Below are 15,373 nucleotides of genomic sequence, written 5' to 3' on the forward strand. Positions count from 1 at the left end.
CTTCTGGTCTTACTGATTGTTAGAACTCATTTTTGAAACCCATCATATATGTTTGTATTTTATTCTATGTCTTTGTTATTACTTAAAGTTACGTATTATGGTACATACAGTACACTATTATTGTATTATTGCAGTACGGTTGTCATGAAGTTGCAATGCATACACAATGATTTATTTATTTCAATTCTCACTAAAATCAAGCAGAGTAATCTGATTGCCTTGAAAGGAAGCTGGAGCTGGATTAGGACTTTGCATTTGATCAAGCCCAGAGTCCTCCTTGGAGGCAGATTCTGTGTTCACTCCGATCTGACAAATAAAACAACTCCCAGTATTATTTGCAGTGAAAAGCTACAGGTGCACTGAGTGTAAGACTCATGTTTCAGTTCTGCCTTGCACTGCCACAGCAGAGAGCTGCTGCCTCTGTCCTGCTCTGGGGTCCCCATGCCAAATGCAGCTGCTTGCAGACCTAAGCTACTTTCCCAGTAACATCATATTAAGTAAAGAGCAATTATGAACTAAAGATCCAACCCACTAAAAGCACTATGTGTACAAGGCCGGAGTCTTTCTTATTCAACCAAACAAAATTAGCAATTGATGACATTTATGACACGACTGACCAGAAAGCTGAGCAAATCAAGGAACATCAAGCTGCGTGACACAGTCAGACATGCACTTCAAAAGAAGAGGGGAGCAGAGCTGCCTGGTCCTTTTGCAGGGAGATGACGATCTGGATAGCAGTACTGGGAAGGGGCGGCACCACCCGGCGCTAGCAGGATGATAACCGCACGTAGCCGGTGCTCTGCATGTGGGCTGCACTGCGGCTGGCCAGAAGGGTATCTGTGATGGCAGAGCCCTTGTCAGCAGCCATCAGCCTCTCCTCTCACCCTCCAGACCCCTCCAAAAGCAGAAGGATGAAAGCTGGGCCTGATAATGTCTGCACCAAAGTAAAGAGGACAAAGTAGCCCCGTGGATTCTGTGGCCACAAGACGACTCATGTTGGAACTATGGGTGCTGAGCCCCACTCAGAGGATTCACACCAGTGGGATTCTGTCAGGCTGCTCTCGAAGCAGACCTTCAAGCAGAAGGTGGCTGTTCTTCCAGCATTTAAGGATTTCTGTTCGCTGGTCTGCAGCCTTCTTCAATGACTTTCCTGGGATGCTGCCATTCCCACAAAGCTGGAGATGGGGTCTGAAAGCAGGGGCAACCCCTGGTGCTGACCAGTGCCATCTCCAAGTACAAATGGTGGCAAACTAGTTTGGTTTTGCCTTGTCACGTACCTTCCTGGCACAAACCACCTTACCCAAGCAAATAAAACAAGTTTTTGGTTCTTTGGAGGGGATTTCTTCTCTGGGCCAATTCACTGAGTACGTGTCACACGTTCACTGAATTCATGTAACATTTACTTTTCCAGATGACCACTAGTGTTCAAGCATGGAGGAAATATGGTCAGAGCATTGCATTCTAACTCTTCTATTGCACAAGTGTGTTATGAAAGAAAGAGTTATGTAAAATTCATGGCAGATTTCACTATTTCCTATTTAACCGTTCTGCAGTAAGCATGTACAAGGTCCCAGAAATTCACTTCACTACAATAAATGTGAGTCAGAATAACATAGCTCTTAACATCCTTACAGTAAAACAGAGGACGATGCTGAATTTTTCCTCCGCTAACACAAAACCTTCCACTTTGGCTCACAGTCCGCAAGCTGGCAGATACTCTGGAGAGTATTATTTAACATACAGCGAATACAGATCTGGAATATTTTTATTGTTGTTTGGATGCTGCACGTACAGAATGTAATTACAACAGATCATTATTATGGCACATAGTTTTCTGGAAAAAACATTTTCCTATGTATCCCCAGCACATAGCAGCGACTCTGCTAAGGGCACTCTAAAGGTCCCGTAGTGAAATATCCCTGCTGCCAATGCTGGTTCCACCCCATTCCATCCACCATCGTTGGGGGTCCCAGAAGCAGCTGGCCCTGTGACCGGCCCACCCAGATGGAAGCTGGGGTTTCCCCTCGGACAAGCTCAGTGCCTTTGGTAGCTTCAGTGCTGGCTCCAGGGGGACCACAACAAATACAGGAGGAATTCAAGGATCTCTTTGTTTGCAGTCCAAGTAAATACAGTAAGGGCAAAAGATCCACAGAAACTGAACTGTGATCTTAAGACAGAAGATAATAAGAGGAATTTTGTAAAGATAGTACGTTGGGAAGTGGGGATTACCACTGCTCTTGTCGTAACTGTTTGAATCCAAGGGCTCTTCTGCAGTTTTACTAGCACAGCCGAGCTGTCATGTATCTGCTGGCATAGCTGTGCCATGGGAACACTGATAGCAGAAAAAAGAGCATTTTTCCTGGTTTAGTTTATATTGTCTAGAAGTGGCTTAAGATAAAGGAAAAACATGTCACTTGTCCTAAGAACATTTAAGCAAGAAATTTATCAGCATAATAATATTGGTTTAAATTCATGCGTCAGTGTATATGTATATAATCTTCCTGTAGATTGCATTGGAAGTGGAGCTTCTTGAGACAACGTAGTGGTTGTCTTTTCACCAGCATTATCTGTAAAGTGGCTGGTGGGACAGAATTCTGCGGTATCACAAAGCCTGGATTACTGCCGTTTCCCATGGGAATATACATCCCTGGAATAAGGGGTTTGTGAGAAAACCACAGGGGAAAAAGGCAGCTGCTAAAACCACTGGTAGTACGTGGAGCACAACGTGACAGCAAACTGGCAATGGCTGCTGTGGGCTATTAGTTTTGAAGATGCTTTTTCCAGAATCTAGCTCAAATGGCATAGCTGCAAAGGGAGCCCAGCAGCCACAGCAAGAGCAAGCCACAAAAGAGGATGTCCTAGAGAAAGAGGGATGCAAAGAGGTCAGTTTTTAAACGAAGAATGGATTTTTTTGAGATTTTCTGAAGTGGATGAGTGCTTCCCTAAAATTCCCTCAAGGCTGCAGTTGTCAGGGAAGGTGTGTGAGATCTCTCTGGCCGCTGGATTTCACTACTGGAGGAACTGGAATCGCTGGGGCTGTCGGCTACAGCAGGAGGTGTTTGGCAGCCTCTGTCTTGTCTCACGCTCTTTGGATGAGCAACTTCACGCAACAGGGCGATGTGACCTGCACCTGCCTCCCACTGCGGGTGCTGCCCCATCAAACAGGATCACCATTTCAAAGATGCAACGGGAACTCCCCAGCACCTTTTGTATCATGCATGACTTTTAGGCCCTCGCTGCGCTTCTGGCTGTGAGTCATGCAAATCTCATGCCACGCAAAGCAAAAAAGGCTCCACCATGCACAGATTTTATCTCTCAAATAGAAAGTGAAATTTTTTTCTTTTTGGTGGCAGTTTACTCCTTTGAAGAACTTATTGATTTCTGTGTAACTGCTTTTTCACCATACAACTGTCTGGCTCTAATCTCTTTGAATGGAAACATTTTGTGTGAAAGACGTAACGCAAAAGCAACTGAAACTCTGCATTTTAACATCCATTGTTTTCAGTTTCCAGTTACAAGCTAATAGAACTGCAGATCCCATATCTCACACCACACCTCCTAGTTTCACTGGCACTACCTAGAGCTCTCATGATGGCAGAGCCCATCCCTCCCCATCCCACTGCTGCTTAAAATCACAGCTCTGCTCTTGATCTCTGTTGACCCAATTGACGCAAAAGCTGACAGCCCACTGAAGACAGATGCCTGGTGCTCAACTCTGATATTCAGTTTCAATGTTTAATGAAGGGAAGCTACCACCAGTCGTAAGGCGCTGCTCTTAGTAGTAAGGAATATGTGGGGGAAGCTGCTCAGGTTATTCAAACGTTGCCCAGAAGTGCAGTTCTAATGATTTAGAATTTGAGACTGTTGCATTTTTTGGCTCCTGGTTTCTCTGTAAGCTCTGATATTGCTAACGAACATGAGACACCATTTCTATTCAGGACTTTTTTTTTTGAGGACTCCAACCAAATACTTATATCTGAAGTCCTTTCAGAGAGGACAGAAAGGTTTTTCAAGCAGATTTGTGCAAGCTGATAAATTTAAATGAAAGCTTCAGATCTAATGCTCCAGTTTGACTGAACACCTGCTCAATTCTGGCAGCTTATTAAAGACAGTGCTTACTTGGCCTTTCTGTCCGTTATGGATGCAATTTATTTAGCAAAAGAAAAGTTTCTTGCTTAATAATCTAGACTCAGTTGCGCTGCATCACTGTGCCTACTTGCTGCTGTTGCCCTGCAGCATCATTTGCCTTTTCTTGCTGGTCCCAGTCAGGACACATGAAGATCCTACCCAACTCTGACACTGAACCAGATGTGGAATAAATTTGCATGACCATTTTCTAATCCAAACAGGTATCCTGACTGCAGCAAGACAGATGTGCAGCCAGAAGTGGCTGGCTGCCCTATTACAAAATGATCCTGTATACCCGAACCATCAATACGCCAAGGTCTTCCATCTGAGTTTGCTTTCCCCTGCTCTGTATCTTTTATTCCAAAGCACAGATGATGTGTTAAACACTTCCTGTCTTCAAAAAAAGCCCCAACCTCTGAACTAAAATCCACAACGTTATGATCATATAGAGATCCAAGTTCCATTTCCAAATCCAGTGAAACCGAGTCAAATCAAAACGTGCCTGTGGGTGCACAGTAAGTTCTGAACTATGAGAATTAGGGCTGACACTGTTGAAATCTCCACCTAGCTCACACTGTTAAACTGCATGCAACTCATTTGCTTAGAAACGTGCCTGGGACATATCACTTGGGTGCATCTCTGTGACTCTCCGTCTTCATCCCTGCTCTGGAAAGACCAGTGTGGTGACATCTTCAAGCAGGCTCTGCCCGGCTCTTCGTCCCCAGGTTGTGTCCCCTGCTCTTGGTTGGTGGGTTTCACCAAAGCCTTTCTGGGGCCACCATGAGGTAAGTGCCGCGGTAAGGGGAGCCTCAGGGGACTTAAAGCAGCAATATAAACAAACTTACTCTTTCCCTGGCTAGCTATAGTATATTTGAAACCTGGCTATGTCAGGCATCTTCTGCTAGACAAAATTTCATTCAGTTTTAACATTCAAGCTACTAATCCCAACAAAGAGAAGAGGCAAATGTCATTGCAGTCCACTAGGAATACTCTTAATGGCAAACAGCTTTAACTCACCTTCCAGCACACCGAGTTTATTTATTGAGTTTTGAAGATCATTTCAAGCACAAAAGATCTGGAAATACAACAAGAGACAAATAGGTCTTTTAGGAGAAGAACATAACAGAGCTGCAGAGGGTGTAATTCATCCTCCTTTCCATTTAGCAATGCTGCTGGTGATGGTGAAGGCTGGGCAACTTGCTGACTGTGAGCAACAGAGGCCTGGAAAGGATGGGCTGTAGTTTGTAATTCTCCTGGCTGGAGATTTCCATGCAGAAAACGCCTGGTAAAATCTTATTCACTCAAAAGACAGATAAATCATAGTAATTGTTCTTCAGAGCCTGAGATAAATGCAGCCTCTGGTAAGGGTACAGGATTTGAGTGGGCTCAAAGCAGGGCTCGAACTCCACAGGGGACAAGAAAGTCTGTGGCACTCACTCCCTCAGCATAAGGTTGAACATAACACTGGCTGTGCACGAAAAAGGTCTCCAGACATGGCAGCAACCAAACTCTTCACATAAATAAACAAATGACCCCAATGGTCACATGCTGACACCGAACCTTGTCCATGGACGTGGGTCAAGGTCTAAGTCACTGGGGATTGGCTTCGGGATGAAAATTAGTAAAGCTTCTTATTAAGCCAGCTATTCAAATCCATCATGTAAAGAAATATTCCTAGCCATCCTGATTCCAGCCCTCCTTTTGAGAAGTGTTAACAAATAAAAAGAGAATTACAAAAGCCCTGCAATTCAGGAGCAAGGAAACCTGTACTTAGCATCATTAATTCTTGCTGTACCCTCTAATTTAGTTCTCCTCTTTATGTTTTATGGTAAATGTGGGATTTTCTGGAATGCCTCAGATTTCCACTTTAGATCCAAAGGTCTCTTGGGTAGGGAGTACATTTACATGTTTTGTTAGTATGAAAGGAGGAGATTTGTGGAGGTATGAAGTACCACAGAAAAAAATCTCTACGGGGTTGCCTGCACCAGACTGGTTTAGGTTTTGGCTGTGGGCTTCTTCCTGATTCACGAGGCAATCAGACACTTCTTGGTGTGCCGGATCAATAATTTGTTTACGACAGCTCCCTTGGTGGATGTGCTGTGATCACAGCTGGGGACACCACTGGAGGTGCCTTTGTGTGACTGTGACCCAGCTCTTGTGCATGTTCACCAGCCCGCAGAGAAGTGAGGGCACTTGTGTGAGGGCCTACACAAGTTGTTGTGTGCCTGGGCCTTGCTTACCGGCCAGGCTGTCCCAAAAAGGACTATGGATTCAGATTTCCTGTTTCTAGCCTCGCGGCGGCGTGTATTCTCAAAGCTTGTTCTCTTTGTCGTGCTTTCCCTCCTCATCACACCTTTCCAGAGAGAATTCTCAGCAATGCCCCATCCCCCAGATGTCCCAGAGCAGCATTTCGGTTCAGAAGTGCATGAGCTGCCACACTTCTGCCAGAGTTGCCCTCGAAAATTCGATCGTGTAAGGAACAAAACCAAAACTCTCAGTGAAACTCCACAGGTGCCAATTTAAAAATTGACTACTACTGCTAAAATACTCTCACATACCATGAAATTCTGTTGTAATTTCCTTCTAAGCAGCCTGGGGTTAATGAGGCTGAAGAGAATGATAGGAAGGAAATTATATATTCTTTTTTTCTCATCATGTCCCAAATGTCACCTCTGACCTGTCTTTCTATTTCTGGCATGGACTAAACTGCCTCTATTTATTTAGCAGCCTACACACCATTGCAGTAACATAGCAACAGTACTTTCAGTTGTGAATTTGAAAAAAGAACAGAAAAAAAAGAACATGTTTTTCATAAGAAAACTGTTACGGCCTTACGGTCTAGTAACACTACAATAAATGCTTCTGTTTTCCCTTTTACAAGCCAGTACTATGAGGTTCCCACTCTGCAAAGCCAGTGGAGAGATGCCTGAGGGAAGTGGGCAGCATCACCACTGAGATGGCTCCTATCTGTGCAAGTCCCACTTGCCCCTGACCTTCTTGTTTGCTTGTCCTAATGATGTTTCAGCTCGAACAGTTCTCAGGCTCAGCAGAGATGAAAGCGGGAGTTTGGGGAGGATACTGAAATAATGATGGAATGTATTTGGTGTTTTCCCTTCATGTTTCAAGAACAGTTTCCCATTATCTTACGATCTGCAGCTCAGGGTGATATGACAATCAGGGTGATCTGTCCAGAAGGGACACTACAGAAGGCAATGAAGTGAAATAGGAGCAACAGTCTCATTTACAGCCAACGTTTAGCAGTTCAGATCTCACTACAGGAAGAGTAAGTGAGCAGAGAGCCATAAAGCACCCATCATGTCAGAGGGGTACTGCCTGAGGACACTTTGCAAATCCTGTATCAGTGGGAACAAGGTGCTGAAGTATCTCAGAAAAGCAATTCCTTCAGCAGTGCTACTTATTTCCAAACCTAGGGCCTCAGTGAGAACTTAATCACTTTATTGGGATGGGTTCAAAATGTTGAACTTATTAAAAATAAAACTACTTCAGATTGCAAAGCTTGTACTCTAAATATTAGTAAACAACACAGATGTAGTAGCTGGAGTAGTAGCGAGCGCTTCACCCAGCAGTGTGGGCCTTGTTGTGCAAGTGTGGCCTCGCTGCTTCTGTAAGCCCAGCTGGTACCTCTTCACACAGTGCTTCTCCGCAGAGCTCTGGCCAGCACACGGCCACCCAGCCTGCCAGTGGCTCTGCAGATGTGTGCCTACCCACCTACAGGCATGTGCGTCCAGCCTGCCCAGCCCCTGCAGACCAGGATTTCACAAGGCATCAGCTCAATGCTTCTGTGAGCTTTATCACCCGGAGCATGAAATCTGCAAGTAACAAATGGATGACTGCTCCCAACTACTGGCTTCTTCTTCTTGGCACCACCAGCTCCTGTCAGCCTGAACAAATGTCTTCACAACTGCAAGATCCTTGACCTTCCACAAACAGTTTTCAAGTCTGGTATGTGAAAACAGACTGTCCGCAAACTATGCACTCTGCTGAGATTACAAGGATTGCACATTCAGAAAGGGCCCCATTATGACCATTATTCTGCTCAACAGAAATACGAATGCAGAACCCACAGTCCCTGAGACTTGGGATTCGCGGGGCAAATAATATTTGCCATTAACGGGGCTCACAAAAACTACTGTCTTTTAAAATGTACTGTCAAAAATGAGTCAAAAGATTTCAGGTGTCAATCCAAGTTCCATTTAAATTAACACCTTCATTTAAGTAATTTTAAACTCATACTAGTAATGACATTTCACTGTCTTTTCATCAAATGTTCCAGAGGAACAGATACTGAGCAGCTGACATGCACTGCTCCAGGCTCTGGTGGAAAGCTGTGAGGTGGTTTTGACTGCGGGGCTCAGTGGGGTTTCTGGCATCAAGTACTTCAGAGGAAGGGGAATAGCAAAATCTCTAAGAACAGCTGTTTCATTCTGGCTATTAGAAAGCTATTAAGGAGTTAAGCTCAGAAAAGGATGTTTTGCTGCTGTGAAGGCTAGACACCAGTTTTGTTTTATTTTTAACAAATATCAGCTATTAAATTATGCAGCAGATTTTAAAACTGAACTTTGCACGGCTTTTAGGGCTTTTTGGTTTTTTTCCTGATGTAACACAAACTAGAGCAAGTGAGGAATATTATAAAACAGAAAATAAGAAAAGGTTGCAATCTAGCATTTTATTCAACAATTAGGTGAGAAAGAGGAAAATCTATTTTATCTGGCTGCTTGTAATGTTTTGACATGCAAATTTCATTTCAAACATGGCATTCTTTCCTTGTCTTATCTCATTGTTAATTCATTTCCAACTCAAATGAAAAGGACAAGCAAACAAATAGAGACTGTTTCTCTACAAAGTAATGCTATAGGAGTAAACTTACCCTTCCCCCTGAAAACATCACATTGGCATAACGTGCATTCACAGCATTTTGACACATCGTCGATAAAAGTAACGTGTTTATTCACATTACAGTTTCCATGCTACAACAAATAGTTCACTGAAGTGCTACTTCTAATGCTTCTTCCCCCAGTATATGTTCAATTGCATCACGAGTTTAATTACCACTCAAGTTAACATTTCCTTCTCAATTTCAAACATGTTTTTTTTAAGCCTTTACTTTTGAATGCAAAGAACTGATAAGTCGTGGGTTTCTGTTTTGAATAGAAACCAATAGCTGGACATTCCTGTGCACTGAAAACATGTAGGCAAAGATTAAACTGGGGCTTCAGAGCTATTACAGCCCCACCCAAATAAATAGTCTGAGGGAAGTTATTCTGCTTAACATTCTGATACTCAGGTTGCCAAGAACAGCAGTGTTTTTCAGAAATTATTTTTTCTTAGAAGTCAGCCTATCTCATTAAACATTGCATTTGAACTGCCAAAATGCAGTTAAGATGGAAGCAAATGGCCTCGAATAAACAACGTGCTTAAGCTACCAAAGCATGGTCAAATGGCGGAACGTGGTCCAATTTGCACCCAGCTAATCAGAAACATTTAAGGATGGAAGCTCCTCTCTAAAATACATTTTCTGCTGTTGTTTTACCTGTGAGATCTGTTTGATCAGTGTTTCACAAAGAAGGGGACGTAAGTCTGCAGCACAGCAGCTTCTACACTAAAAGTCCTCATCTGGTATAAAATTTTCTCAAAACTGAGCATTTCCTTCAACCAGAGAGATTTTACACTGGACTTTAAAATGAAGCAGGAGGGACACAGGTAGAAATCTTAAAACTGCAGCCAGCTAAAAGGCTCCGTGGTCTCCATCACAGGGCACTCTAATTCCCACCTTCCCAAAATTTGCACACGTTATCTAAACGCACTCAATTATCTCAGTGCAAGTTGGGGATGTGGATTCCAGCAGGGTATGAGAGGTGGTCATAGCTCTTTGTTCAGAGAGGGCAGAGCACGAGAGGCTTTGCAGGAACATCTGGAAATGAACAGACTGATGGACAGAAGTTACATTCTCATTATTTTCTTTGAAAAATACCCCAGCACCCAGACCAACAGCAGAAGTACCTGAGTTCACACAGCACTTGGGGATTTCTTTTAGACGGACGTGGCAGTGTCACCAGGCGACGCAAGAGCAGAGAGCAGCTCCGCATCCCACCCTCCCCTCGCTGTGCTGAGTGATTCTTGTTCCTATTACTTGAGCAAACTCTTCCATAGTTCTACTTTACTTTTTCTTCTTAGTGGCCAGTAACTTCCCATTTGCTCTCCTGATAAACATCAGAACTTCAGTTAAAAATGAGGAAGTCATCAAAATTCTCTTATCTCATACAACCGTGGCGATGGGCACAATGGTCAAATGTCAGCCAATCCCCCAGCAGAGGCAGCCATCTCATGCTACCTGCTTTGCCCTTCTGATGGCCCTTCCCATGCAGACAGCAGCAGGGACACTACTTTCTTACCTTTTTGATTTATAACACTGCTGATTTTGGTTCTGTGAACCTACCCAACTTGCTGTGGAAGCTGTGACTCCACAGGCCATCTTTTAAACTTCACTTCACTTACCAGAACTTGCCTGCAGACACCCTGTGTGGCATAGATCCCATACTCAAAAATCTGAATGGATGTAAGCTGTTAGTCTCAACCTGGTCGGGTTGCTCACCTGATGCTAGCTGAGCCCTTTGCCTTTGCAGCTCAGACACTCCAACAAGTAGAGTGTTAAGAAGTGCGAAGCTGCATTTTCTCCCCTTTGCCTCATTTTGGACTCTTGTTCTAGAGATGCTGAGAAGGAATTTTGATTTTCAATAACGTCTAAAGAATCCAGTTCATCAAGCAAAGCGGGAGGCTTGGTTTTCTTGAGCAAGTGGTTTTCCCTCATCAGTTTGTACAGTACTGGAGATTAAAAATAGTTCTTCAGCTGGGGTACAGCTGTGCAGCACTGCCTTAATGGAGCCGCACAGACTCACACCAAGCGAGCGTCTGTCCGCAGCCTTCACTCCTGCAGCCCACCTAAGGAGCACTCACTGAGCAGCGGGCAGGCTGCTGACCGCCACTGCTGCTCCTGGGCACAAGGAGCTACAGCACAACGGCTCAGGGGCGGGTTCAGATTAGCTGCCTGTTAAAAATCTGATCTCCATCTCCTTATCAGCACATGAAAAATATACCTCCTCCATGGCATTTATCTCCTACTTCATTAAGCATCCTCTGTGCCCTTGCCACGCTTTTATTTCCCTCGCTGTGACATTCTGCACTGGCTGTAAAATGCCCTTGTTTTCCAGACCATGAAGCGATTTTCTCCCTGTTTCACTAAGCAGAAAACAACTATTACGATTCAGTGAGCAGATACATCTCAACATGAAAAGCAACAGAAAGCCTGATGTTGAAGGCTGATGTTACAGAACAGGGCTACAACACCGTCCTGAGCGTTGTGATTCTTATTTTAAACAAACACACACTTTTCCCCCTTGAGGCTCTTTCTGCCTAACCCAACCCTCTGCCTGGAAGCATTTAGCTCTGACACAAGGCACTGAGCAACCACTGGACTTGCAGCAGGTTCTTCCATGACATCTAATTTCCCGCAGAGGCTGCTACTCACGATCCACTAGTGCCCGTAACAGACATCTCCAGTGGGGCCAGGTTTTCCCCCCCATAGGTCTGAGTCTGCCTGAAACTGCATCTTCAGCCTCGAGCAGGACAGACTTCACCTCACCATGCCACTTCCCAGTTTTGCAGAGCGCCTTCTTCCTTTCTTGCCCGCCCCACGCCCAGCTCCCCCGAGCCCCCAGCACACGTGGCCCCAACGGGCAAGAGACCCTAAAACAAAGTGGGGAAATGAGAGCAGCACAGCTTTCAGGTCACACGCACAGGGGACAAAGAACGGCAGCAAACACCCACAGTTCTCCCAGGAGAGCCCTCTGCCTCCCCAGCCACGCTGCCGTGGCAGATTCACATTTCAGGTGTCAGGCAGAGGAGCAGAACTGCATGTACTATGAGCACAGCATCAGACTATTTGCCTGCTGGAGTGAGGCTCCCCGTGCTTTCTAATGAATTCTCGGTGTTTAGCACTAAGCGCTCTGTTTTTACAGAAAGTTACATGCGGGTAATTAATCTCATGTTCGTTTCCTGCACATGTAAGGGAGCAGCCTTTGTTAGGGAATGATAAGACACTTCTAAGAATAGTACTACTGAGAGCATCAGCTTTGCGAGACTTTACAGGAAAAATACATACTCCTAACACCTGCTTTTTGTTTCTCAAAGTTTTGAAAACAACCGCTAACCTGGAGCCAAATCCTGCCCTTGTTTATGCATAGAAAACCTGACTGGTCTCACTAGAGAACAATTAAAGAGGAGGGCATGCTCTGGTCTTTAGGATCCCATTTTGCAAAGGCACACTGCCCTAATTTTATAAACATTAAGCATCCCCACTGGCTTCAGGGGGACTATCTGCAGTTCCCAAATCCATCATTTCGCCCAGATCCCAATGAATGTCATGGGACTTTCTTAGTGATGGGTAGAGCCTGAGGAGTAAGAAGGGATCCGTGCTCAGGCAGAGCTTGGGCCTGATGCTGAACTCAGGGAAATGTATGCTGGGAGGTGACACAGCGGGACCCAGCAGGCGGTGGGCAGCCCCTGAGCCCCCAGCCAGCTCTGCGGTGCCAGCAGAGCACGAGGGCTGCTGTCAGGCCGGGGATGTGTGGCTGTTGGCTGCTCTGTGGAGCCAGCACCAGGCTGACGCTCGATGCCTCCTGAAGCCCATTGAAGCGGGCTTTGTTTTCCAGCTCCACTGCTTTCAAGCAAGCAGGGTGGTTCGGCTGTGCTGCCTTCCAGCCCCGAGCGAGATGCACAAGCTGCCACGCTGGTGGAACTGTGAGAAGTGAACACAAAGTCTCGTAGCACGTGAGAGGCGTTTTCCATTTGGTTTGCAGCATCTCCTGTGTCACCAGTCATATGAGAGGGGACACCAGCCTTAGCTGCGCTTACAGCAGATTTTTTTTCTGCTTTACTGTGGACAAAGGACTAGTTCATCCTCCTAATCAGAAAACAAAGTCTAATCTGCAGAGATCCAGCTAATCTAGTCGGTCTTGCAGGAAGAATAGCACAGAGCCATTGCACCAAGTTACGTTGTGCGAAACCCAATGGGAGTGGGCTGCAGCCGGTGCCGCGCTACTCCGAGCTCCTGCTGTGGCTGTCCCCCTGACTGCATAATGGGGGCTTTCAAACCCCAGCTTTATCACTTTTCTGCTTTCTCTACTTCGCCCTTTTATGAATATTGAGTCATCAGAAATAGCTTCAGTGGCAGAGTTACTAATGGTACCAGCTGGGTGAATCAGTGGCTCCCGCGCTGTCTGGTGCTGCTGCACAGGGCTGTGAGCACCCCCGGGACAACACACGCCGAGAATTACATGTCCATATTTTATCTGCAGCTCCCTTGAGACGCATCGCCGTGGTTATTTTAGAACTGGAGAACGTTAGTGGAACAAAGCAAATATTCAGCCATTGCGGTGCTGTACTACGATCTGAGGGAAGAAACTCCAGCTCACAGTAAGTTAAAAGTAAACCCTAACCTCGGTAAATTCGCCTTTCTCCTAGTTTTGGCAGAAAGGAAAAAATACACCACTGAACGATCTCTGCCACGTTCTTCACGAGGCACTTATTCCTCATACGATGCGAAAAAGCTCACATCAGCAGTCCGGCCAAAAAACGCTGATAAACAGAAGCGAATACGACGAGTGACGTGAGCCGCGCCGGGGAGCGGGGCAGGAGGGCGGCAGCGCTGTGCCCGGGGCAGGGCAGGCCGGGAGGGCACACACCGCAGCGTGAGCAGCAGCGGAGCACCTGCACGGGGAGCATCAGGGCGCGGGACGGCCCCCGGCGGGCTTACGGTTTTCTTGCTGCCCCAAGCGATTTTATTAGTATTATTTTTAAGGATATTACCCGGAATGCCTTCCTTGCAGCTCTGCAGCGATGCAGTTTCCTATGTTTGCAACGCACACCCGTGTATATATATCTGTTTTGCAGAAAAACAGATGCAGCGCGGAGCGGGAGCGGTTGGCACGGAGCAGCGCCGGTCCCCGTACCCACGGCCAGCAGGGGCCGGGCAGCACGGCTCCCTGCCCTCCCTGCTCCGCTGCTCCAGCCGCCTCGGCAGCACCGCTAAGTGACCGCCTCTGGCGCACTGAGCGGCTAAATAGAAGTATCCCGACCGCAGCCGTTAGCAAGCGTTACAGGCGTCTTAACAAAGCTGAGCTTCCGAATGGAATGCTCTGGCTTTTTTTTTTTTTCCTTTTTTTTTTCTTTTTTTTTTTTTTTTTCTTTCAGGGGGGTTTGTGCTCTCCCATGGGGGAAATGCGTCCGAAATTCTGTCACAAGGCTGTTGGTTACGGTAACGTCAACTGAAAACGAGCTGCAGTATTTCACCTAGAGCACGTTGCATAACAACAGCGGGGCTGCGCCCGAGGAACCGGCAAGGCGCGCGGACGGGGCAGCGCAGCCCGCGGGCGCACGGACGGACCGCGGCTCCGTCTGCTCGGGCCGGGACGCGCCGGGAACGGCAGCCCCGCGGGGAGGGACGGGCTCCGCTCGCACTTACATATCGCTTCAGCTTCCTCTCGGGGGGCGACTTGATGAGCCAGCCGGTGCAAACGACGTCCCCGGAGCTCATCTTCCCCCCGCTCCGCGCGCGGGTCCGCGGGTGCGCGGCCGCGCCTCGTTCCCCGGCGATCGGCGAGCTTCCTCCGGCCCCGCTCCCACAGCGCTCCGGCCCGGGGAGGAAGTCATGACATTGATCACTGACACGGCCGGCCCTCCTCCCTCCGCCGCGAACACAATGCAGCACACCGAGCACGTGATGGGGACGACGGGGACCGACGGCCGGGCGGGGTCCCGCCGGTGGCCCCGCCCGAAAGATGCGGCGCCGCGGGCGATGAGCGCGGAGGGCCGATCCCCGCGGGTGGGGCGGTACCCGGGGATGGGGCCGGTATCCGGGGATGCCGCCGGGCTCACGGCTCCCTCCCTCCCGAGCACCTGCCCGCAGCACAGCGTGCCTCGCCGCTTCTTCGCTCGGCTGAGGGTTTGTTTGTTTGTTTGTTTTTTCCCTTCCGCCTAGGAACTTCCTAGAATAAATGCGTGAGCTGAGGAGCCTGCATCGATAACCGTGGGCATTGTTAGAGAGAGAAGGATTCAAGTGCTGAGGTCCTCACCAGGCTGATCTGATAGGTGCCGCTGGCAAAGACCAGCAAAGGGGGGTGGGGATGGGTCTGGCCCCAAACACAGGCGCAGTTCTCAGCCTGTACCT

General features: G+C 47.1%; 1 protein-coding gene across 3 annotated transcripts in view; it reads right to left on the bottom strand.

Annotated features, from left to right (window-relative positions):
• GAB3 (GRB2 associated binding protein 3) overlaps positions 1–14,878 on the bottom strand; it is a 54,900-nt gene extending 40,022 nt beyond the window's left edge. For 2 of the 3 annotated variants that reach the window (XM_004940821.4, XM_004940820.5), the window contains exon 1: positions 14,669–14,878. In XM_004940821.4, coding sequence (XP_004940878.1) covers positions 14,669–14,740 — 72 coding nt within the window. In that variant the 5' untranslated portion in view covers positions 14,741–14,878. Of the gene's footprint in view, positions 1–5,145; positions 5,204–14,668 lie in introns of all 3 variants that reach the window. The other variant, XM_015278621.4, reaches the window with a different exon arrangement.
• Positions 14,879–15,373: the final 495 nt, after the last annotated feature.

This window comes from Gallus gallus, chromosome 4 (genome assembly GCF_016699485.2).
Source record: "Gallus gallus isolate bGalGal1 chromosome 4, bGalGal1.mat.broiler.GRCg7b, whole genome shotgun sequence".
Lineage (NCBI taxonomy): Eukaryota > Metazoa > Chordata > Aves > Galliformes > Phasianidae > Gallus > Gallus gallus.